This window comes from Rosa chinensis, chromosome 7, assembly GCF_002994745.2.
Source record: "Rosa chinensis cultivar Old Blush chromosome 7, RchiOBHm-V2, whole genome shotgun sequence".
In the NCBI taxonomy this organism is placed as follows: Eukaryota; Viridiplantae; Streptophyta; class Magnoliopsida; order Rosales; family Rosaceae; genus Rosa; species Rosa chinensis.
The window spans coordinates 971,634-998,004 of NC_037094.1; the positions used below are offsets into that span (position 1 = coordinate 971,634).

The 26,371-nt window shown below is 41.5% G+C and overlaps 2 protein-coding genes across 2 annotated transcripts; one reads left to right on the forward strand and one right to left on the reverse strand.

Moving 5' to 3' along the window:
* The first annotated feature begins 105 nt into the window (after positions 1–105).
* On the forward strand, positions 106–3,565 carry LOC112177223 (ERAD-associated E3 ubiquitin-protein ligase component HRD3A). The gene is made up of 6 exons (XM_024315489.2): positions 106–703; positions 818–1,309; positions 1,555–1,773; positions 2,020–2,343; positions 2,462–2,704; positions 3,143–3,565. Exons 1-6 carry the CDS (start codon positions 140–142, stop codon positions 3,365–3,367), a joined length of 2,067 nt encoding a protein of 688 aa, XP_024171257.1. The 5' UTR covers positions 106–139; the 3' UTR covers positions 3,368–3,565.
* Positions 3,566–15,860: 12,295 nt separating this feature from the next.
* Positions 15,861–17,928, reverse strand: LOC112180494 (loganic acid O-methyltransferase). Its single transcript, XM_024319053.2, has 3 exons — positions 17,814–17,928; positions 16,603–17,253; positions 15,861–16,351 (listed from the first exon to the last, which is right to left on the reverse strand). The coding sequence occupies exons 1-3, from the start codon at positions 17,904–17,906 to the stop codon at positions 16,019–16,021; spliced, it is 1,077 nt and encodes a 358-aa protein (XP_024174821.1). The 5' UTR covers positions 17,907–17,928; the 3' UTR covers positions 15,861–16,018.
* Between the last annotated feature and the right edge of the window lie 8,443 nt (positions 17,929–26,371).

Genomic DNA, 26,371 nt, shown 5'->3' on the forward strand with positions numbered 1-26,371 from the left:
GGAGAGGAGGATGACGTGGCGGTGTTTTATTGGTTAAGTGACGGCCTTCTACGTGGCAACAAAAAAAAAGAAAAGAAAAAAAATATAACTAACATCTCAATCTTACCCCTCTCGCACTTGTTCTTCAAATCGTTGAGAGATGGATCTGGTGAATCGGAAACTGGTTTTCGCGGCGGTGGCGGTTTTCTCTCTCTCCGCCGTCACGATTTTCGCGCGGCCGTTTGTTCTGGTTCTCTCACAAGACGACATCCTAAACGCCGCTAACCCGGCCGACGGCGGCGACTCTCCCGCCACCGATCCGACTCAGAATGACTCGGCCGACTGGGACGAGTTCGGCGACTCGGCGTATCCGCAATCCGAGGAGGAGCTCGACCCGGGCTCGTGGCGTCCCATCTTCGAACCCGACCCGTTCACGCCCGACCTGTCCGCCCACCCGGACAAGGAGTACTACTCCACCGTGTCGAAATTGGTCGACTCCGTCAGCTCCGGCGACACGGCGCTCATGCAGGACGCGGTTTCCGAGATCGAGGCGTCCGCTGCCCGCGGTGTGCCTCACGCGCGGTCCGTTCTCGGGTTTCTGTTCGGCACGGGGCAGATGAGGAAGCAGAACAAGGCCAAGGCGTTCACGTACCATTACTTCGCCGCGGACGGCGGCAATATGCAGTCGAAGATGGCTCTGGCTTATACCTACTTTAGGCAAGATGTATGGAAAACTCTGTAGCTATATAAATTTTACGATTTTCATGTTCAATTGTGTAGAATGATGGTGATAAAGGAAATGCTAGGGGATGATGTTAGTGTTGTTTTTACGTTGCAGATGTTTGAGAAAGCGGTGAAGCTGTACTCGGAATTAGCCGAGGCAGCTGTGAATAGCTTCTTGATTTCAAAGGACTCTCCGGTGATTGAGCCGGTGAGGATCCACAATGGAGCTGAAGAGAATAAGGAGGCATTGAGGAAAAGCCGAGGCGAAGAAGATGAGGACTTTCAGATTCTGGAGTATCAGGCTCAGAAGGGGAATTCTCTTGCAATGTATAAGATTGGCCTCTTTTACTATTTCGGGCTCAGAGGGTTGCGCCGTGACCATGCTAAGGCATTGTCGTGGTTTCTCAAGTCTGTGGAGAAGGGAGAACCTAGGGCTATGGAGTTTCTTGCTGAGATTTATGCTAGAGGAGCTGGGGTTGAGAGGAATTACACTAGGGCTCTGGAGTGGCTTACATTAGCATCTAAACAAGAACTGTATTCGGCTTATAATGGGATGGGCTATTTGTATGTTAAAGGATATGGAGTGGAGAAGAAGAACTACACTAAGGTAAGAATGCACCTGGCTCCTATGTCTATATGTGTTTTAAAGCTTCATTTGTTTTATGTGCTCTGTGAAATATGGCATTGGAATTGTTGTTACAGTTATCGTGTTCAGTGTATGATCCCTGAGAATAAAATCCAAACCTTGTAATATTTCAGAGCATATTTCCTTGAATTTTGTCATTGTTGTTAGTGTTATAAAGTCAGATTCATTTGTAGATTGATTCATATGTTTGATCCTCATTGTTATAGGCAAAAGAGTACTTTGAGAAGGCTGCTGAGAATCGAGATGCTGGTGGCGGGCACTATAACTTGGGAGTACTTTATCTCAAAGGGATTGGGGTAAAAAGAGATGTGAAACTTGCATGTCAGTACTTTATAGCGGCTGCTAATGCAGGTCAACCAAAGGCATTCTACCAGCTTGCAAAGATGTTTCATGCAGGAGTGGGGCTTAAGAAAAATCTTCCCCGGGTAAACTCACAATTTTAATTTTTCCTTTAGCTTTTCATTACAATGATGTGTGTGCTGTGCGTATTATATTTTTGTTTTCTCTGTTTACACTTGCTCTCATTTCTGCTAAGAGAAAAAAAAAAATTACTTGATGAAATGAAATTGTTTTGTCATTTGCTTTTAATTGTAACGATCTGAAGTTGCACCAACACCCATATCGATATGTTTACTCTAGTTCACTTCATGATATAATTTCATTGGTTTCAGGCTACTGTGTTGTACAAACTAGTTGCTGAAAGGGGGCCATGGAGTTCCTTGTCCAGATGGGCACTGGAGTCATACTTAAAGGGGGATGTGGGGAAGGCATTTTTCTTATACTCAAGGATGGCTGAGTTAGGGTATGAGGTAGCGCAAAGTAACGCTGCATGGATTCTTGACAAGTACGGAGAACATAGCATGTGCATGGGAGAATCTGGCTTTTGTACAGATGCAGAAAGGCATCAGCGGGCACATTCTTTGTGGTGGCAAGCATCTGAGCAGGGTAATGAACATGCTGCTTTGCTGATTGGGGATGCATATTACTATGGTCAGGTAGGTGTCACAAGATGAAATATGCTCGTCATTTAGCTAGGTTCAAGTCTTCAAGATATTTCATTTGACTTTTGCAGCTTGATATCTGCTTGACTATTTCTGTTTCTTCGTTTCTTAGGGTACTGAGAGGGATTTTGAACGTGCAGCAGAGGCTTACAAGCATGCTAGGTCCCAATCTAATGCACAAGCCATGTTCAACCTCGGTTACATGCATGAACATGGACAAGGATTACCTTTGGATCTCCATCTTGCCAAACGTTACTATGATCAAGCCCTAGAGATTGATCCGGCAGCAAAGTTACCAGTCACGCTAGCCCTTGCAAGCTTATGGATACGAAAGAATTATGCCGATGGTTTTCTGGTAAGTTCTTTGCTTTCTCACTGCCTTCTGGAATAATAGTTTTGGTAGTCATTGATATCTTCCAACCAGTGTAGATTTATGGTACACCATACCATCAGTGTTATCTGGCAGGTCAGATATTTAAGTTGTCTTTTCCAGGAATCTTTCTGAATGAGGAATTGCGTTATTATACTCATAGAATTAATTATAAACACTCAGATAGTCGACCTCTACGATATGAATTGCGAACCCATGTTTAGTCAAATCAAGTGAAGTTAGGCATTGCTCATGGTCCTTTATTCTTTAGAACGTAAATTCCTTTATTTGCAATGAATTCTTTTGAAGTGCATTCTTAATCTGTAATTCCATTTCAAAATCTGAACTTAGATTGTTTAATTTGTTTAATTTCCTGGAACTTTCCTTCATTGGCCCTTTTTCTCCTTTTGGTTTTAAATGCAGGTCCATTTGATCGACTCATTGCCTGAAGTCTATCCAAAATTGGAAGAATGGATAGATGACGTGTTGCTTGAGGAAGGAAATGCAACAATATTGACTCTTTTTGTTTGTCTCCTCACTGTCCTATATCTCCGTGAGCGACAACGCAGGCATGCTGTAGTAGTCCCTGCTGGAGTGGCTATGCCGCACCAACCAAATGAGCTTGTTGCACCTGCACCTGTCATTTAGTTTTATAGCAATGGTGCCTTCACTGGTTCAAAAATTAAATGGCTTTTTTGTCGCGCTGTGTTAACAACAAATATTTTCCTCTAGGTTATATGATGTACAGGAATCTGGTACCCTTGAATTTGTATGGAAAAAAAGGAACCTTCATTTTTAGAATTGTACCATAGAGAATTAAATAGAGAGATTTGAGTTACGATATGACAGCTCTCGCCTTGGATATTTAAACACGATTACCTTTCACAACTGCTTTGTGTATTGATAGATGAAAGTAGTCAAGACTTTTAATTCACTGATGATACTTGGTCAGAAAAAAAAAAAAAAACTCATATACCAGCTTAAGCAGTTTAACACTATAACATACCTTACTTCAGTGATGCTTGGTAGGGTTGTATTAGAGCTCAAAGCATAAAAGAACATACAGTATAAGAAAGCCCCTTAAAGTACAGGCAATCGTGTTTTGAGTCGAAGGTTCTCAAAACGTGATCTGAATTTGTGTACCATTCTCTCACACATTATTATAAGTTCACACAGATTATACAACATATTTAATTACCCTGAAAAAAAAAACCCTAGGAGAGATTTTCTCTCTCACCCTAGCTCTCTACGGCGCCCTCGCCTCCTCTTCTCCTAGCTTTCTTCTCTACGTCTCTCACCCTCAACCCTCACTCAGCCACATGGCCTCCATTGATGCTATCACCGCTAGCTGTGCTGCCTCCCTTGTGCTTGCAGAGGGAGGTAGTGCTCCTAATCTGGGGAGAATTGGTGGCGGCCTTGTTCGTCGGTCTTCCAAATCTTTTCTGATTGGGAAGCCTCTGACCTGTTGACCAGTCATCCCTACGGCCTTCAAGGCTCACCTCCTTTGTACCTGGATGGATGTCACTCTGGTGATGTTGAAGAAGAAATCGGGCAAGCTATTTGGGAGTAGGAACAAAAATCATCGCCCTAGTAAGAAGCCGAATGTCGCTGCTTTACGACTCTCTTACCCTGTGTACATACCTCCAACAATATGGAGGATTTGCTATATCACCAAGCATAAGTAACACCCTCTTTGGGGGGCCCACAAGCCATGGTGGGACCCAACCGCGACATGCATCCCTAGCCCGATATCCAAGCTATGCCACTGTAGTCGGAAGCAGCCAATACCTCGCAGGGAAGCCACCTTCTCGGCCTTGCCAACATACCTCCACAACATGCTTTCTAAGACTACAATAGTGGTTTTGCATCCCACATCTAAGAAAATGTAAAGGAGAGGGGTTCCCTTACCTATAAAAGGGACCCCTCCTCCCACTTAAACATCATCCCATTACATCTCATGTAATCCTCTTGGGCCACAAGGCCCAACACACATAGTTAAGCTTTCAAGTGGACATAGTCTCCCGCTAAGGCGGGAGACGAACCACTATACTTCTTGTGTCTTCTCTCTTTCACTCATCTAAACGTTATTAGACCACCGTCCAATGTTAGACATTAACATTGCTTACTCCTCGCCATCGACTCAGGAGCTGGCAGTGTCAACATATTCAGCGACTCTCAACTAGTCGTTAACCAGGTCAACGATAGCTTCCAAGCCAAGGACCAGCAGTTAGCGGCATACTTGGGGTACGTTAAGGCACTACTCAAAAAATTCAAATTTCACACCATCACACAGATCCCTAGGGAAAAGAACTCCAAGGCTGACTCACTTGTAAGACTAGCAACCACCCAACCACACCAAAGTCCAGCGGACACAAGGGTAAAATGCCTTGACAAGTCAAGCATCACCAAGATTCTAGCGGAGATCTTCAACATCGAGGTCCATCCTAGCTGGATGGATGAAATCATTGAGTACAAACGCAATGGAACACTGCCCACTGACAAGATCGAAGCAAGGCAACGCCTCATAATGACAATGAATTCTACGCGACATTGCAGTCAAGCTTTTCTCCTCCGGGAAAGACTAAAGGGACCCGTTAACGTAGCCCACGGCAGCCATTGATCTAGCGGTTAACCCCCTACGCTTGGGTATCAAAGATTATGTTCACTACCTAAAGCCCACCGCCTCCGCGGCACCCCCGAGTTCTAACGCTCACGCCTCAGGGCATCACATTCGAGCTTCCCGCTCACGAGCTCTAACGCTCACGCTTCCGTGACACCCCCGAGCTTCGCGCTCATGCCTTCACGGCATCCCCGACCTTCCAGCTCACGAGCTCTAACGCTCACGCCTCCGCGGCACCCCCGAGCTTCACGCTCATGAGCTCTAACGCTCATGCCTCAGGTCATCACATCTGAGATTCCCGCTCACGCCTTTCCGGCATCCCCGAGCTTCCCGTTCACGAGCTCTAACTCTCACGCCTTTGTGGCACCCCCGAGCTTCACGCTCACGAGCTCTAACGCTTACGCCTCAGGGCATCACATCTTAGCTTTCCGCTCACGAGCTCTACTGCTCACACCTTCACGGCATCCCCGAGCTTCCTGCTCACGAGCTCTAACACTCATGCCTCCGCGGCACCCCCGAGCTTCCCGCTCATGCCTTCACGACATCCCCTAGCTTCCCGCTCACGCTTCCGCAGCACCCCCGAGCTTCACGCTCACGCCTCAGAGCATCATATTCAAGCTCTACCGCTCAAGCCTTCCCGGCACCCCCTAGCTTCCCGCTCATGCCTTCCCGACATCCCCGAGCTTCCCGCTCAAGCTTCCGCGGCACCCCCGAGCTTCTCGCTCACGAGCTCTAACTCTCACGCCTTCCCGGCACCCCCGAGCTTCCTGCTCATGCCTTCCCGGCATCCCCGAGCTTTCACGCTCACGCCTTTACGACACCCCCGAGCTTCCCGCTCATGCCTTCCCGGCATCCCTGAGCTTTGACGCTCATGCCTTTACGGCACCCCCGAGCTTCCCGCTCACGCCTTCCCGGCATCCCCGAGCTTTCACCCTCACGCTTTCTCGGCATCCCCGAGCTTTCATGCTCACGCCTTTATGGTACCCCCGAGCTTCCCTCTCAAGCCTTCCCAGCATCCCCGAGCTTTTACGCTCACGCCTTCCCTGCATTCCCAAGCTTTCATGCTTACACCTTCACGACACCCTCGAGCCTCCTGCTCACAACTTCCCGGTAACCCCGAGTTTTATGCTCACGCCGTCCCGGCATTCTCGAGCTTTACACTCATATCCCCTCGAAATAGTACACGTTAATGGAACATTGAATTCTTCTACCATTTGTCGTTTGCAACAAATCAAATTCTTTTCGCGTTCCATTAATGCAAGCGAAAACCAAACTAACACAAACGTTTGCATATTCATTGTTCATGAGTCACAAACGCTTGCCTTCATGACACTCATGCAACTTACACCGAGCGTAACCTCTTCAACTCAACCTCGTTTGTTCTCTTGCGAGCACCACGCGCATCATATGCAATTCATATGCTTATTTGTGATATATTCACACAACCATACGCGTTCTCAAGTGTATACGTCATAAACGATCATACTCGACGCCATTCGCATGTATACATCAACATGTATCATGCACCTCGTACATTCGTATATGCCAACGCATATCAATGCAACTCACATACGTTGCCCAATACAACAAGTATTCTACATATGTGCTCTTTTGTCTTTACAGGTTAACGAGTCCCTTCTTGCTTATGGAGTTCGAGGACTTATAGGGGCTCGGTGCCGCTCGGACGTTACTTATGCTTGATGTGATCATGTTTATAACTCCTCAACTAAGAAGTTCCTCTTACTTGGGGACTTGTACATACCTCCAACAATATGGAGGCTTTGCTACATCACCAAGCATAAGTAACACCCTTTTTGGGAGGCCCACAAGCCATAGTGGGACCCAACCGCGACATGCATTCCGTAACCCGATGTCCGAGCTACGCCACTGTAGTCAGAAGCGGCCAATACCTCGCAGGGAAGCCACCTTCCCGGCCTTGCCAACATACCTCCACAACATGCTTTCTAAAACTAGAATAGTGGTTTTGCATCCCACATCTAAGAAAATGTAAAGGAGAGAGGTTCCCTTACCTATAAAAGGGACCCCTCCTCCTACTTAAACATCATCCCATTAAATCTCAAGTAATCCTCTTGGGCTGCAAGGCCCTGTTTGAACCAAAAATGAGCATTTTGACCTGACAAGGCGTGTCTTGGAGAAATTGAGCAAATGTCAGTGGCTCAAGCTATATATTGTCGACAAGTTTGAAATATATTATTTAGGGGCTAAACAAAGCCTACCTGCATAATTATGGAAGATTATGCAAGCTGCAAGAAAAGGCACGCCCATGGGAATATTCATACTCCATTCAATTAAGTAATATGTCATGCATGTGGGGAAACATTCAACTACATTTCATGGTGGCCAATAGGGAAAACCTATCATGATTTCATAAGTGCTTAATTGGAAAACCGATCATGATTCCATAAGTGCTTAATTAGAAAACCTATCATGATTCCATTAAGTGCTTAATTGGAAAACCTATCATGATTCCATTAAGTGCTTAATTAGAAAACCTATCATGATTCCATTAGTGCTTAAATGGAAAACCCATCATGATTTGTTTAAGGCCAACCACTATGGCCTAGGTAGCCTATATATAGAGGCTACGACGAAGTAACAACACACACAATTCATCAATTAATCTCTACGATTATCCAAGCCTCTCCAGAGCAACCCCTCTCCTTCTCTTACAGGTGACCACACCCCAGTCCCAGAATCCTCAGGAGTCGATTGTCAGTGCCACCAAACCCTCTGTCAACGTGCTTCGGTCCTAGTCTCATCGGGAGCCGACTGTAGTACCGCGACCACAATGGTAGGGCTGGCGCCGCCTACCCCCTGCGGCCCAAAAGTGGTATTGACGCCACCAATACCTCCTTGGTTCCTTTTTCTACTTCTAAAGTCAATTGTGACTTCGTGGCTCAATCAGATACTTCCCTGGTTGCTTCTAAAGCCCATCTTTCGTTTTGCAAAGCCTGCTCTTTAGCAAAATTAGGATAGAGACCATCCTATGCAAAGGACACTAAAGAAAATATTCCATTCTTACAAAGAATCCAAGGTGATATTTGTGGACCTATTCATCCAACTTGCGGACCATTTAGATATTTTATGGTGTTGGTTGATGCATCGACACGATGGTCACATGTTATGCTATTGTCCACAAGAAATGCTGCATTTGCTAAACTCCTAGCACAAATCATTAAATTAAGGGCTCACCACCCTGATCATCCCATTAAGTCAATTCGTCTTGACAATGCTAGAGAGTTTACATCAAAAACGTTTGATGACTATTGCATGTCCATTGGGATTGAGGTTGAACACCATGTTCCTCATGTTCACACCCAAAATGGTCTCACAGAAGCTGCCATTAAAAGACTTCAAATGGTCGCTAGAGCATTGGTTATGTGCACCAATCTCCCTGTTTTTGCTTGGGGCTATGCAATATTGCATGCAGCTGTGCTCATTCGTCTGAGGCCTACTGCCACTCAACCCTTTTCTGCGTCCCAGATGGTTACTGGATATGAGCCTGATGTCTCACACTTACGCATATTTGGGTGTACAGTTTATGTGCCAATTGCGCCGCCACAGCACACCAAAATGGGTTCTCAAAGACAATTAGGCATTTATGTTGGATATGACTCTCCAACCATTATCCGCTACTTAGAACCCTTGACAGGCGATCTATTTACTGCTAGATTTGTGGATTGTCATTTTGATGAGACAGTATTCCAGTCGTTAGGGGGAGATAGGAACAATAATATTCAACAGGAACGACAGGAATTGTGGTGGTCTGTCCCCACTTTGTCTCATTTTGAGCCCCGAACCGCACAGTCTGAAATTGAAGTGCGGAGAATTCTCAATCTTCAGAACATAGCAGACTCTATGCTTGATGCGTTTTCTGATATCGCTAAAGTGACAAGATCACATATACCTGCTGCAAACGTGCCTGCAAGGATTGATGTCCCTAAAAATCATGGACATGGTGCCACCCCTTAGGGGTATTGGGCATGGTACGTGCCTCCACCACTAATAGTGATAGCTATGTGGCTCAGGCCGGGCTCCCAGCAAGGAAACGTGGGAGGCACAAAGGTTCGATGGATTCTCGACCGAGAAAGAAAGCGAGTTTGGCACAGAAAGATCCATTAATCATCGACATAAATAACCCGTCTCATGAAGATATTCCGGATTATGGTTATGTCCAAGAGACATCATTGAGGGACGCTTCAATGTTAGAACCAATTCTAGGGAATAGGGAGATCTCCATGAATTACATTAGTGTACATGAGACGTTGAATCGAGATTCTATTATCCTTGATGATGTGTTTGCATATTCTATTGCTCAAGGAATTATAGAACACGATGATATCGAACCTCGCTCCGTTGAGGAATTTCAACGAAGAGCAGACTGGCCTAAATGGAAAGATGCGGTCCAGGTTGAATTGGATTCACTAACAAAGAGACAGGTATTTGGGCCTATAACGCTGACACCCCCAAGTATAAAGCCTGTTGGCCATAAATGGGTTTTTGTTAGAAAGCGTAATGAGAAAAATGAGGTTGTTAGATACAAAGCCCTCCTTGTGGCGCAAGGTTTCTCACAATGCCCTGGAATCGACTACGAGGAGACATATTTTCCCATAATGGACGTTATAACGTTCCGCTACCTTGTCAGTTTGGTAGTTTCCGAAAAACTTGACATGCAGCTTATGGATGTGGTTATAGCATATCTCTATGGGGATCTAGATTCATATATATATATATGAAGGTTCCAGATGGACTTCAATTACCCAAGTCAAGTGGCTCTAAACCATGGAGTGCGTTTTCAATAAAATTGAGATGCTCACTATATGGATTGAAACAAACCGGACGGATGTGGTATAACCGTCTAAGTGACTACTTGATTGGGAAGGGACATGTCAACAATGAAATATGCTCATGCGTGTTTATAAAGAGGACAAGTTCCGGATTTGCAATTGTAGCAGTTTATGTAGATGACATGAACCTAATCGGAACTCTAGATGAATTAAAGGAAACTGCTAAGTACTTGAAATCCGAATTTGAGATGAAAGATCTTGGGAAAACACGGTTTTGCTTCGGACTAGAACTCGAGCATCGTAGTGATGGGATTATGATTCATCAGTCAGCATATACTCAAAAATTATTAAGGCGCTTTAATGAAGATAAAACAAAGCATGTGAGTACTCTCATGATCGGTCGTACTCTTGAGCCTGAAAAAGATCCATTTCGTCCAAGGGATGAGGACGAAGACTTATTAGAGGCTGAAGTGCCCTATCTAAGTGCAATAGGCGCATTATTGTACTTAGCTCAATGCACAAGACCAGACATCTCATTCGCAGTGAACTTGTTAGCTCAACACAGTTCTGCGCCAACACGCCGCCATTAGATTGGCATAAAGACAATCGTTCGATACTTGAGAGGTACAATTGATATGGGCTTGTTCTATCCCTATAGAGAGAAAAGAAATCATGGAAGTGTGGCATCGGACTCCACAAGGTAAAACACCACCTTCCGTGCTCCTCCTCCCTTCCATCAAAATGACACCGATGTCTTGATGTGTTTTGCTGATGCAGGGTATCTCTCTGACCCTCACAAAGGTCGCTCTCAAATGGGTTATGTCTTTACCATAGGAAGCACTGCGATATCTTGGAGGTCTACAAAGCAGACCCTTGTTGCTACTTCCTCAAATCATGCAGAGATTATCGCTCTACACGAAGCCGTGCGAGAATACATATGGCTAAGGTCTGTAGTTAGACACATTTAAGGAACTTGTGGTTTGAAGTCTACCACAGATGAACCTACATGCATTTATGAAGATAATGCAGCTTGTATTGAGCAAATGAAGTTAGGTTTCATCAAGGGCAACAGCACCAAGCATATATCGCCTAAGTTCTTTTACAATCAGCAACAACAAACACTTCTAAATATTGAAGTGAATCAAATCCGTTCAGAGGATAATGTAGCGGACTTGTTTACCAAGTCGTTACCTAAATCCACATTCGAGAAACATGTGAAGAGCATCGGATTAAGAAAGTTATCCGAACTCCCATAATTGTAGAAATCAGGGGGAGACCTTGACATCAGGGGGAGGTATGATGTCTACATGTTCGATCTCGAAGAGTGAATGATGTGTTATGCTCTTTTTTCCCTTCGACCAGGGTTATTTTTGTCCCACAGGGTTTTTGTTACCTGGCAAGGTTTTTAGTGAGGCAATGATCAAAACGTCATCACCGAGTTTGAGCGGCACAAGGGGGAGTGTGGAAGGATGTCGACTACTCCACATTCACGCGCGTTGTGCTCTTTTTCTCCTTCGACCAAGGTTGTTTTTTCCCACAGGGTTTTTATTACTTGGCAAGGTTTTTGACGAGGCAACTTAGAAGCGCATAGCAGAGGCAACACTATTGACATGGAATATCCAAGGGGGAGTGTTGTAAATGATAATGACTATTCATGCAATAGGTATTGCTTAATGTATGCGATTGACAAACTCGTAATGTATGCGATTGACAGACTCGTAATGTATGCGATTGACATACTTGTAATGTGCGATTGATTAGTATAGATATTATGTATTGCCTTTTGTATACATGATGTAACCCTATATAAACCTCATGGTGAGATGAATACAATACAATTATCCAATTCTCTACAACACTTTTAAATATGTCTTTTAAGTAAATTTCAGCCGTGCATGTTCACAAATTAGGTGCAAGAAACACAAACAACAGCTCCAACTCAAAATGGATTTTGAAGACAGAGCATGGAATAGACAACCCATACCTGCTCAACAGTCTCAAAATGGATTTTGAAGACAGAGCATGGAATAGACAACCCATACCTGCTCAACAGTTTCATGCCTCTTAAGATTCCTTGAAAACCCTCCTTTTCCAGTGGCACAAAGGGAGCAACGGAGCGGGCATCCTACCTGTTTCAAGGTTTCACCCTTTCAAAATACGCCAACCATGCAAATGCTAACAATAAAGCAAAAACTGCACCCAAAAATTTTGTCAATCGCTGAACCCCTTCTCAGAAAATCACCTGCGATGAGACACATGCTGTAAGGCCCATCAAACCTCTTTCTTGTCTTGAACTGGTATGCCACCAGTTTCAATTAGTCTGTTATCCTCAAACTTTATCAATAACTGCAAGATTAATCACACAATTTTTAAGTAACTGAAGCTAGCTACCATCACTTTGCTAAATTCAAATTATCAAAGTTATACAAAGAAACTGCCATATTCTCAACATCAGTTAAGCGCCTAAATTCTTCGGAAATAAAAAAAAACAAATATATGTATGAGCAAGAAATCTAAGGTGGCCTCACAACCTTCCATCCAGCTTTTTCAAGCTCATTCTTGAATGCCAAAGGCATAAACAACACTAATATATAGTACTCTATACCATAACCCTAAAAAAATAAAAAATATAAAAAATTACAAACAAAATTGCATACCTTGACTGAAATCCTGAATGTATTTAAGCTTTGGGGAGTGAGGGTTTGCTTACTTTTGAAGGGAGGGCCTTGTCTCCCTTTTCCCCCTGTTTAAGTGATTTAAAGTCATATTGTTTGAAACATACATCCAACCATTTAATACACACAATTGTAAATAATTTCCATAGTTGTTACACTCAAAATTTTAATCGATCATCATATCTATGCAATTATACACAACCAAAACTAACTGAAATCAAACACACACTTCTTCTTGTGTTGAAAACCTTTTCCCAAACTTGATCACCAAAACAAACCCAAACCCTCCTCTGAAAAATCACCAAAATCCTGCAAATCTCCTCCTCTTGTTCCTACCCCAGCAATCTACGATTGATCCCTGAGCTTGATCTTTTCAGTCTATATGATAGCTGCGTTTGATCGATATCTGCGCTTGAAATCTGCCCGTGATGCAACCGCGGTTGTATGACTTGTTTCTGAGAACTCTTCGATAGCTACACTCAATAGATGCTTCCCGAATACACTAGAAAACTCGGGCTGGTACTCGAGGGCACAACCGTCTTGTCACCTCACATGACCAGAAGAATGAACCGTAACAGCGTAGGCGCTTTAGTATATTTAGAATTAAGAAAGTAAAAGTCAAGGAAATCTCATTGGCAATGACGTGGTTTTGTGAAGCACATGGCCCATCTTTCAAGAAATGTTCTCTTTTCACATGGTTTAAAATTATTTCTCAGATCTCTATATATAGTTATAGGATTAAATTATGTTTAGTCCCTGTACTATGACATTTTTTTCATTTCAGTCATTGATATTCTCAATTAATCTGAAAAGTCCCTAACGTTACAATTTTCGTCTGATCGGTACACTTCGTCAATTCGGGCAGTTAACTTGCTGATGTGGCACTCCAAGCCACACCACCTCAGCAGTTTGCATGCCACTTGACCTGTAAATTGTCAAATATACCCCCCATGCATTTTTCCCCATTCTTCACTAAAAAATAACTCTAAAGTTATTCAATTTTTCACTCCAAACCCCCAACTGCAGGCTAGCATACCAAAACAGATGCTTGAATGCAACTATGATTTCATCATTTCAAAGCAACTACTAAAGCCAACTGATACAAACACACATATAGTAATAACAAGACAAGACTGAACAAATTAACACACTCTGCAAAACATATGCAAATTAACACACTCTACAAAATATATGCAAATTAACACACTTTGCAGAAAAGATATAAGACAAAGGCAAAACAAATTTCATATACAATTTTCATCTCATATACAAGGCAAAACAGATGCAATTCGAACCAAGCTTGAAGAAAGTCGAACCTAGAAATCAAACCAAGGGCGCAAGGCAGCAACTGACCAAGCTTGAAGAATCCGAAATTGAAAAGTCGAAAGCCGAAATCGAACCTAGAAATCTTCATAAGCCTTGAGGACGTTTATGCTTTTCTGCTTCACCTGCTTGAGTTCGAGGCGATTGAAGACTGAAAATTGAATACCCAGAAGTGACTGTTCTTGAATTATGATCACATGAATCATCCATCACTCTTTACAATACTTTCATCATCTTCATAAAACAAACAAACAAAACCAAACTACACTAACAATCACAGAAACTGACCCAAAATCACACCACAACAATAAATTGAATGCTTATTTCACTCACACAAATACGAAAAACAACTAAAAGGTTAGAAATTTATCAGGAATTTTACTTACAGAAGCTGAATTGTAGTTGAAAAACCCAAGCTTTATGAAGATTTGGAGCAGAATCGGGCGAATTAGAGCAATGAAACGCCCCTATTTTTGAGAAATTGAAGAAATTGGGAACCAAAGCCGAACCAAATGTAAAATTGATGGAGAAATTGACCTCTGAATGTAAAATTGATTCGAAAACTGAAATCTTCAATGGCAGCGAGGACCCCAACCAAAACACTGGAATCTCTATCCTCAACTGCAAGGTCACCTCAGACCTCCTTCCAGTCAAATCCACATTCAGACCACCGTTCTTTCTGATCTTGAACCTCTCCTCAAACCTCTTCTTGGTCTCCTTCAAGGCAGTGACTTTCTTTTCCTTGCTGGTGAGCACGTCTGGGTGGCGACCTCGAGATAGATGTCGAGAGTGTAGAGCGTGGTAGAGGATCACGACCCTAAAGGAGGAACACGACCCTTACGACCGCCGTAGGGACGCTGAAGGAGGATCACGACCTTGTTTGGCTTCAAAAATTTGACCATGGCGACAGCGCTCCGTCCTCTCTCTAAGCTCAGAAAGCTCCCTTGGATTCGGTGTGAGGAAGAACAAGAAGAAAAATAGAGTAGAATAAAAAAAAAATTAAAGAGTTAAAAGGGGAGGGCTATTCTTGACATTTTACCATCTACTGTGCTTACATGGCTCTGAGTTGGCATTTAAATTCGTGCCACGTCAGCCAATTAACGGAGAAATTGGACAAAGTGGACCAATTGAAAGGAAATTGTGAGATCAGAGACTTTATAGATTAAGTTAAAATGTCAGGGACCGAAACGATATTGGAGGCAAAGTACAGGGACTAAACATAATTTAATCCATAGTTATAATATACTCAGTCCTGGTCAATGGCCTGAGTTGTGATGTGCCAGAAGCATGTAAGCTACTATATATTTGTATTGGTAGTATATCAAAAACTTTTGTTCATCATAACGAAAGCATGTAACAAACTTCTTCTTCTTCTTCTTCTTTTTTATTTATTTTATTTATTTATTTGTGTTCTTGGAATTGTATGGCATTTTTTCTTTTAATTGTGGAGGACCATGGATATTATATATATACACTACATCTAGTTCACGCTTTGATGAGTTTGATCCAGTAATCCCAATTCCCATGACAGAGAGTCAATTAAGGAAAGTGGAAGGCGGTAGAAAACTTCAATGATAATGATGAAGTGTAATTAAAATTGTTCTCTTTTTTTGTATTGCACAAGTTCCCCCATATACCCCTTTCTTCTTGTTTCGTTTTGCAGTTTAAGAATAGTATAGATGAAGTTGTAGTTTTTGCCCAAAGCCCAAGTAATATAAGAGTTTGCAAATTAAGATCGAATATTTACGGAAGCTACTACAATTACACAGATTCATGTTTTGAGAGAGGTAACCAACAAGTTTATAATGCTGCAATCTTAGATGTCACTTATTCAGATAAGATCAAGGAAATTCAAGCTACAAGCATGTTCAGATCAATCTGCTTTACGTCTAAGAACAACAAGAAAGGTGTCTCCAAGCAGTGTGTTAATTACTGATTGCTCACATTTTTGTCGGTACAAGTCGAAAAGCTCATCTAAGATTTCTTCTCCAAATTGCTTCTTTATCATCCCCTCCATAGCAGCTCTTATGTGAGAAGCAATCATCGGGGATATTGAAAGAGTGTCGTGTGCCAAGGGACGAGGTAACTCTGCCATTATGTCTATGCTAAAGCATCCATTTCGTTTGACAGCAACTTCAAGTTCTTGAGGTGACATGGAATACACAGGCATGTTAAATGAATCCACCTTCTCTTCGCTAACAACTCCCTGCATAAAGGAAAAATAAACACATAGCAGGCATAAGGATGTGCTGTGCAATCCAACATATTAACAAGATGAATTGCATGTTGAATAAAATCTGCATTGTTTGCTAGGTAAGATTAAGAATTTATGTGTACTAATAGCAATTTATCCTAGCTAGGGGACTATAATTAATGGTAGCTATAGTCGTTGAGTTAAACAAGCTAGGCATTTGTTCCCTTTTTAAAGACATCATCACTGGATCAATCATGGCTTACCTTTCTAACCAAGTCCATGAGGCAAGATCCAAGAAGTTCCAAGCTCACAAGAGAACGAGAATGAGGAGAGCCATCGGGGCTGCCTGGAAAAGTAAGTAGCATCAGTCCTCCATGCACAGTTTCTTGCGCCCTAGCATGCAGGAAGCATTCCATGTCCTCGGCATATTGAGCTTTGTAAGCCCTCACTACTTCATCTGTGGAGTTTGAGTAACAGATGTGTCCTCTATTCCAAGCAGGACTGTTTCTATCCATCACTTCTTTCGGTACTCTTGAAAGAAAATGAATGCCATAAGAAGAGTGAGCAATGTGAATGGAAGCATTAGGAAATAACCGGCCATAGAATGAACCCGGCACACCAGCTGCATAGTATCGCCTGTTCTGAGGGAGGGACTTGAAGAGCATGTTAAAGTCATTTGAGGTATGATCATTAAAGAATACTTGAAATTCAGGGATTTGCGAATTCATCCCTTGCCCTTGGTACTTGAGTTCCACAGCTTCAACTATGTTTTCAACTGCAAAAAATGTATTGGGTCCAACAGAGCAACCCAGGTCTGCAATTTTGAAGGAGGTGGAAGATGACGAGATGTCTATGTCAAGCTTTTCTGCAATTGCCTTTCTTACAAGTTCTTTGGCAACATCCAAAAATCCTTTCTGCAAAAGCCAAGATTGTTACTTCAATTTTTTTTTTTTGGGCAAGTGTGACAATACTACTTTGAGTCGAGAGGATCCACAACACTTGATTTTTCTCTTCTTTTTGTTTTCCCTAGCCAGGTTTAACTATAAGAACTGAGAAACTATGAAGGTTCATACAATCAGATAAACTAACATAAAACAATTGATTAGAAAATAGATTCAACCATCAGATTTTGTAGCATTCTTAGACTATCTCAAGTCCTAATAGCAAAGAAGAAAACCAGCATAGTAGAGTTCTTGGCGCTATCATCTCCACCTTCCATTGGTTCTGCTTCAAACATTAATCTAATGGTCGCAGCAAATTTTTTATTTATTTATTTATTTATTATTATTATTATTATTGTTATTTTTTTTTTCAAAACCCAATGACGCCCGTTTAAGCTTTTATTTAGATCGCGAGAAATAACAGAACAGAGTTCCAGAACAGATTTCAGCCTTCGCACTTCCAAAACGCAGCAAATTCGAACCCTAACCCAGAAAAATGATAAAACATTAGCAAAACCTTGGTATGAACAAACCTGGTAAGTGGAGTTCTTGGCATAGCTGTTGGGGCCATCTCCACCAATCATAGGATGTGCTTCACAGACTTTACTGATATCCTCAGCTGCCATCTTTATGTTTCTCTCTGTCTCTCTGTATATTTCATAAGGGTCACTGTTAGTTATATGTACTACTTGATAATTGACACTAACAAAAAGGCGATATGAATTATCAACAAAAGAAAGAATGTGAGCCACGAAATTAACCAAGTAAAAGTCAAGGAAATGTCATTGGCAATGACGTGGTTTTGTGAAGCACATGTCCTATCTTTCAAGAAATGTTCTCTTTCACTTGGTTTTAAATTATTTCTCAGATCTATATGTATGTAGTTATATACTGACTCAAATCTAGATTATCTACAGAGTATAGTGCTGACCAATGGCTTGAGTAGTGATGTGCCAGAAGCATGTAAACTACTGCTTCAAACATTACTCTACTGGTCTCTCTCTCTCTCTCTCTCTCTCTAATGAGAAGTTTGAGATTTTGTGTTGTGGTAGCATTGTTATGTACAGCTACTTGATGCACAGGAGATTGATTAAGTAAAGTGGAAGAGACTCTACTGTTATTTTTTATACTTAAAGTAAGTTCATTTCAGATTGGTATCTCGTTATTTTAGCTTAAATTGACTCCAGTTAAATTATTAAATTTCATCTGACTTTTTTGCCACCTGATCCTGAGATTGTTCATTACATCATCAGTTAGGTAAGACATGACTTAGACAGGGCCTTGAAATATCAATATTGCATTAGACAATCTAGAGAAAGCCTCAAAAGTCTTAAGGAGGGAATATTCAACTCATTATCATTACCACTAATTGTTATTTATGTACCTACACACAGGGGCGGAGGGAGGCAGGGGCCCACTGGGTCCCGTGCCCCACTCAGCTTTTCAGAAAGAAAAAAACTAATATATATATATATATATATATACACATATACATATTAATATTAATATTATATTAATATCAGGTTTATACTATATATTTTTATATTATTTTCTCAACCTAATGAATATACTCTTTCAATCTTCTTCACGTGCTCTTCTTTTTTTTTTTTTTTTTTATAGGCTTTACCCGTCCCATGTTTGACCTTCTATTAATACCATATAATATTTTTTTTATATGAATCATATAATATTTTTCTTTCCTATATCCTTTTACGTTTAATGATTTCTATTTCTTTATTACTTTCAGATTTTCAAGTCCAATAGAAAAACAATTAACAAAATATTCTATTACATCAATATATATATATATATATATATATATATCATCAAGTAACAATTCTCAATCAATTCTTTTGTGAAGAGTATTGATGTAGTCGTTTCTTTTAGTTCTCACTACTTCTGTATTCTTCATTCAAATATGTTAAGATACTTTAAAAGAAAAGAAAATCTTAGTGCAGAGGAGTCGTCGAGTATAAATACCTCATTGGAGTCATCCCCCGTAAAAAAACAAAGAAAAATGATAGTAATTCTGAAAAGCCTTGTTCCAACGTTAATTAAAAATATCCTTCTGATCCTGGAAATCATCCTCCAATTTCAAGTTGTCATCCTAATGTAATATGAAATCTAGTCAAGGACAATTACCATTGTAATAGATAGAAATTACATTTAAAGATTTTTTATAATTTTATATTTATATTTTTTTTGTGCCCCAGTAAACTTAAATTCCTGGCTCCGCCACTGCCTACACAAGGCCTTAGAAATTAGATAATGTTGCATTAGCCAAACTAGAGAAAGCCTTAAAAGTCTAAGCAAATTGTAATGGCCTCGCTCGGTAGAAATTGTAATTCAAGGTGGCCTCACAACCTTCCATCCAGCTTTTTCAAGCTCATTCCCGAATGCCAAGGGCATAAACAACACTAATATATAGTACTATATACCATAACCCTAGAAAAATAAAAATAAAAAATAAAAATCACAAACAAAATTGCAGACCTTGACTGAAATCCTGAATGTATTTAAGCTTTGGGGGGAGTGAGGGTTTCGCTTACTTTTGAAGGGAGGGTCTCGTCTCCCTTTTCCCCCTGTTTAAGTGATTCAAAGTCATACTGTTTGAAACATACATCCAACCATTTAATACGCACAATTGTAAATAATTTCCACAGTTGTTACACTCAAAATTTTAATCGATCATCATATCTATGTAATTATACACAACCAAAACTAACTGAAATCAAACACACACTTCTTCTTGTGTTGAAAACCTTTTCCCAAACTCGATCACCAAAACAAACCCAAACCCTCCTCCGAAAAATTACCAAAATCCTGCAAATCTCCTCCTCTTGTTCCTACCCTAGCAATCTACGATTGATCCCTGAGCTTGATCTTTTCAGTCTATATGATAGTTGAGTTTGATTGATATCTGTGCTTGATATCAGCCCGTGATGCAACCTCAGTTGTATGACTTGTTTCTGAGAACTCTTCGATAGCTACACTCAATAGATGCTTCGCGAATACACTAGAAAACTCGGGCTGGTACTCGAGGGCATAACCTTCTTTTCACCTCACTGCTTATGAACAGCGTAGGCGATTTAGTATATTTAGAATTAAGAAAGTAAAAGTCAAGGAAATCTCATTGGCAATGACATGGTTTTGTGAAGCACATGGCCCATCTTTCAAGAAATGTTCTCTTTTCACATGGTTTTGTTTAAGGAAGAAAGAATTCGAGAGATATTGTTGAGAGAATTGTGTATATCATTATTGAGAATAGGAGCCCTATATATAGGGATTACAAAGTACATGTTCTAATGTTACAAGGAAAACTAATCCGAGTAGGACTAGGAATTCTAGAACCTTCTCTCCTATTACAACTATGAAACTAATCCTAGTTTGAATAGGCACACAAAACTGATTCTCCTTCAACAGGTTTAAAATTATTTCTCAAATCTCTATATATAGTTATAATATACTCAGTCCTGGTCAATGGCCTGAGTAGTGATGTGCCAGAAGCATGTAAGCTACTATATATTTGTATTGGTAGTATATCAAAAACTTTTGTTCATCATAACGAAAGCATGTAACAAACTTCTTCTTCTTTAAGAATAATAGAATTGAGAGAGATTGATGAGAGAATTGTGTGTTTTATTATTGAGAATAGGAGCCCTATATATAGGGATTACAAAGTACATGTTCTAATGATACAAGGAAAACTATTCTGAATAGGACTAGGAATTCTAGAACATTCTCTCATATTACAATCATGGAACTACTCCTAGTTTGATTAGGCACGCAAAGCTGATTTCCTTCAACACTCCTCCTTGTGCCGCTCAAACTTAGTGGTGACGCTTTATCCGTTGCCTCGTTAAAAACCTTGCTCGAGTGAAAAACCCTGTGGGACAAAAACAATATCGAGGAAGAGAAAAAGAGTACAACACATTCTTCACTCTTCGAGAACGAACATGTAGACATCATAACTCCCCCTGATGTCGATATCTCCCCCTGATTGCTACAAGTTTGGGAGTTCGGATAACTTTCTCAATCTGATGCTCTTCACATGTTTCTTGAAGGTGGATTTAGGTAACGACTTAGTGAATAAGTCTACTACATTATCCTCTGATCGGATTTGATTCACTTCAATCTTTAGAAATGATTGTTGTTGCTGATTATAAAAGAATTTAGGCAATATATGCTTGGTGTTGTCTCCTTTGATGAAACCTAGCTTCATTTGCTCAATACAAGCTGCATTATCCTCATAAATGCATGTAGGTTCATCCGTGGTAGACTTCAAACCACAACTTCCTTGAATATGTCTAATTACAGACCTTAGCCATATATATTCACGCACGGCTTCATGTAGAGCAATAATCTCTGCATGATTTGAGGAAGTAGCAACAAGGGTCTGTTTTGTAGACTTCCAAGATATCGCAGTGCTTCCCATGAGGGTCAGAGAAGTACCCTGCATCAGTAAAATCCATCAAAACATCATTGTCGTTTTGACGTACGAGAGGTGGGTGAGGCCGGCCACCCTTAGTGGTGGCAGTGGCGCTGGTGGCAATATGGCCGGCTATGGTGTTATGGTGGACGGCGGCGCCATGCCTAATAGGGTCCGATCCCATTCTTCCGTCATTCCTCTTCTCTCTGTAGGGATAAAATATGCCCATATCAACCGTACCTCTTAGGTATCGAAAGATTGTCTTTACACGATCCAATGGCGGCACGTTGGCGTGGAGCTATGTTGAGCTAACAAGTTTACTACGAATGAGATGTCCTGTCTTGTGCATTGAGCTAAGTACAATAATGCGCTTATTGCACTTAAATAGGGCACTTTGGCCTCTAATAATTCTTCGTCCTCATCCTTTGGAAGAAACGGATCTTTTCCGGGCTCAAGACTACGGCCAATCATGGGAGTACTCGCAGGCTTTGCTTTATCTTCATTAAAGCACCCTATAATTTTTTGAGTATATGCAGACTGATGGATCAAAATTCCATCACTACGGTGCTCGAGTTCTAAACCGAGACAAAACCGTGTTTTCCCAAGATCTTTCATCTCAAATTCGGATTTCAAGTATTTAGCAGTTTCCTTTAACTCATCTAGAGTTCCAATTAGGTTCATGCCATCGACATAAACTGCTACGATTGCAAATCCAGAACTTGTTCTTTTAATGAACACGCATGGGCATATTTCATTATTAATATATCATTTTCCAATCAAGTAGTCACTTAGACGGTTATACCACATTCGTCCGAATTATTTTAATCCATATAGTGAGCGTTTTAATCTTATTGAAAATGCGCTCCGTGGTTTAGAGCCACTTGACTTGGGTAATTGAAGTCCATCTGGAACTTTCATATATATCTCTAAATCTAGATCCCCATAGAGATATGCTGTAACCACATCCATAAGCTGCATGTCAAGTTTTTTAGAAACTACCAAACTGACAAGGTAGCGGAACGTTATAACGTCCATTACGGGAGAATACGTCTCTTTGTAGTCGATTCCAGGGCGTTGTGAAAAACCTTGAGCCACGAGGCGAGCTTTATATCTAACTACCTCATTTTTCTCATTATGCTTTCTAACAAAGACCCATTTATGGCCAACAGGTTTTACATCTAGGGGTGTCTGCGTTATAGGCCCAAATACTTGTCTCTTTGCTAGTGAATCCAATTCAGCCTGGATCGCATCTTTTCATTTAGGCCAATCTGCTCTTCGTTGACATTCTTCGACAGAGCAAGGTTCAATATCATCATATTCTATAATTCCTTTTGCAACATGATGCAAATGCATCATCAATAGCCATAGAATTTCTACCCATCATCTCATGTACACTAGTGTAATTCATGAAGATCTCCCTATTCTCTGGAATTGGTTCTTACATTGGAGCATCCCCCAATGATGTCTCTTGGACATAACCATAATCCGGAATATTCTCATGAGATGGATTATTCACATTGATGATTAATGGATTATTTTGTGCCAAACTCGCTTTCTTTCTTGGGCGAGAATCCAGCGAACCTATGGGCCTCCCATGCTTCCTGGCAGGAGCCGTGGGCCTAGCCACAAAGTCACCATGGGAGGGGACGTTGGCGCCATACTCAGGTGCCCTTGAGATGGCGTCATGTCCTCTAGTTTTAGGGACATCCTTGCAGGCACGTTTACAGCAGGTATATGTGATCTCATCACTTTAGCGATATCAGAAAACGCATCAGGCATCGATTCTGCTATGTTCTGAAGATCGAGAATTCTCCGCACTTCAGTTTTGGACTGTGCTGTTCAGGGATCAAGATGAGACATAGTGGGGACAGACCACGACAATTCCTGTCATTTCTGTTGAACATTTATGTTCTTATCTCCCCCTAACGACGGGAAGACTGTCTCATCAAAGTGACAATCCCCAAATCTAGCGGTAAAGAGATCGCCTGTCAAGGGTTCTAAGTAGCAGACAATAGTTGGAGAATCATATCAAACATAAATGCCTAATCGTCTTTGAGGATCCATTTTGGTGCGCTGTGGCGGCGCAATTGGCACATAAACTACACACCCAAATATGCATAAGTGTGAGACATCTGGCTCATACCCAGTCACCATCTGGGACGCAGAAAAGGGTTGAGTGGTAATGGACCTTAGACGAATAAGCATAGCTGCATGCAATATTGCGTAGCCCCAAGCAGAAATAGGGAGATTGGTGCGCATAACCAATGCTCTAGCAACCATTTGTAGTCATTTAATGGCAGCTTCTGCGAGACCATTGTGGGTGTGAACATGTGGAACTGGATGTTCAACTTCAATCCCAATGGACATGCAATATTCATCAAAAGTTTTTGATGTAAACTCCCCAGCATTGTCTAGTCTTGTAGACTTAATAGGATGATCAAGGTGGTGAGCCCTTAACTTAATAATTTGTGCTAGGAGTTTAGCAAATACAGCGTTCCTTGTGGACAATAACATGACATGTGACCAGCGTGTCGATGCATCAACCAACACCATAAAATATCTAAATGGTCCGCAAGGTGGTTGAATAGGTCCACAAATATCACCTTGGATTCTTTGCAAGAATGGTAAATTTTCTTTAGTGTCATTTGCATAGGATGGTCTTGATCCTAATTTTACTAAAGAGCAGGCTTTGCAGAATGAATGATGCGCTTTAGAAGCAACCAATGAGGATTTCGGTTGAGCCACAAAGTCACAATTGACTTTAGAAGTAAAAGGAGGAGTCAAAGAATGGTCCATGGCGTCAAAGCTATGTTGTTGCCGTAGGGGGTAGATGGCGCCGGCCCTAAGTGGCCGGTCTTGCACAGTCTTGGCGCCGTGAGGCATAGGTGCATCTCCTCGAACCAATTTTTGGTTCTTACTTCTCTTTATTCTAAAGAATGGATGTCCGTGTGAAGTCTTTAATATATGGATCATCATATCATGACCTAAGTGTCCCAGACGGTCATGCCAAAACCTATACGTGTCAGAATCCCATAAATCATCTCTCATAACATGATTGGATTCAACGATTTGAATAGTGGTTGCATACAACCCACTAGAACAACACATAATTAGTTTCTCTAAGACTCTTTTATGTCCGTAGTCATTAGAGGTGATACAAAAGAATTCTTGTCCATTCTCACAATGTGTTTCCACATGAAAACCATTGGCTCTTATATCTTTGAAGCTCAAAAGGTTCTTTCAGCCCTAGGAGCATAGAGAGCTTTAGTGACATTAATGATTGTGCCATGTGGCAACAAGAATTGAGCTGGTTCTCGACCATGAATCAATTTAGATGACCCTGCCATCGTAGTCACTGAAGATCGAGTAGGTGTCATCTCACGAAATAACTGCCTATTTAGAAGTATGGTGTGCGTAGTAGCACTATCCACGAGGCATTCTAGCTCTCTGGGAAACATACTTGAATGGATAAAGTTCGAATCAAAATCGACACTTTATTTCAATGAAAGCCAATGATTACGTCAAAGTTTCTAAATTGAATCTAAAAAGGATAATCAAGCTTAGACAAGTAGTAGTTACTCAATCCATTTGGTGATTCCAATTTGGTTGTGACCAGGTAAGGTAAGGCGAGATTTTGGTGGAGCGTTGCTCACTTTTAAAACCGTTCTCTCAGTTCAAACTTTTCCTAGACATCACAATTACTCTTGAGTACGCCTAGTGAGAAAGAGTTATAACCACTGTCTTTGTTGATGGTTTCCAAATTTTTAGATTTGGATTGAAACTAATGACGCTTATATGGTCAAATTTTTATGATTACGAACGCTCTTAGTCCGTAGCCTACGAACGCTCTCAGTTCGTAAAAATTGATGCTCACGGACACTCTTAGTCCGAAGATCACGAACGCTCTTAGTTCGTATGTAGCGTGAATCCCCACGATTCCGCTTTTAGCAAATCAAACCCACGTTACAGAAAGGTAGGATGTAGAAGAAGGGATTTTGTAAGTCCCCGAAGAAAAATAAAAATAAATTTAAATTTCAAAAACGGGAACAACTTACTAGTGAAAACTTACTCATGAATTTCGGAACTTGAAATTCTCAATACACGCGTGTGTTGATGCAGGCGTGTAGGATTGCAGACGTGCTATCGATCATGGGTCGGGGATTGCAAACTATCTTTCAATCCCTATTGTGTGGCCAAGATGTGCAAGATTGCAACGTCGGTTTGAAAAACTTGTTTCTTGAGAAAAGGTGGCCGGAAATTGCTAGGCTCTGTCGGAGGTGCTGCTTGCTTTGGTGGAAGAGTGCAGGTCTCAAAACAACTCCGATAAGGCTGAAATTCAGAGGTCAGATAGAAGAGATAGAGACAAACAACTTTGATGAAGGAAGAATTTTGATCTGAGGTCCCGATCAAGACGTTTCGGGGCGTGAAAGTAGGCTGATATGCACAGGAACGAGCGTCCTGCAGTGCTGCAGGGGCAGCTGGCGTGCGGCAATGTTGCAGGGGCAATAGGCGGCACACAGGTGAGTAAGAGCTGCAAGGGCAGCATGCAACACAGGGGTGCGCAGGTGGGCAGTAATGGCTAGGCTAGCTCGGGCTAGGTGCAACGGTGAAAAGGTGATGTTGAAGAGAATTTCAGTTTTTGGATTTTTGGTTAGAACTAGT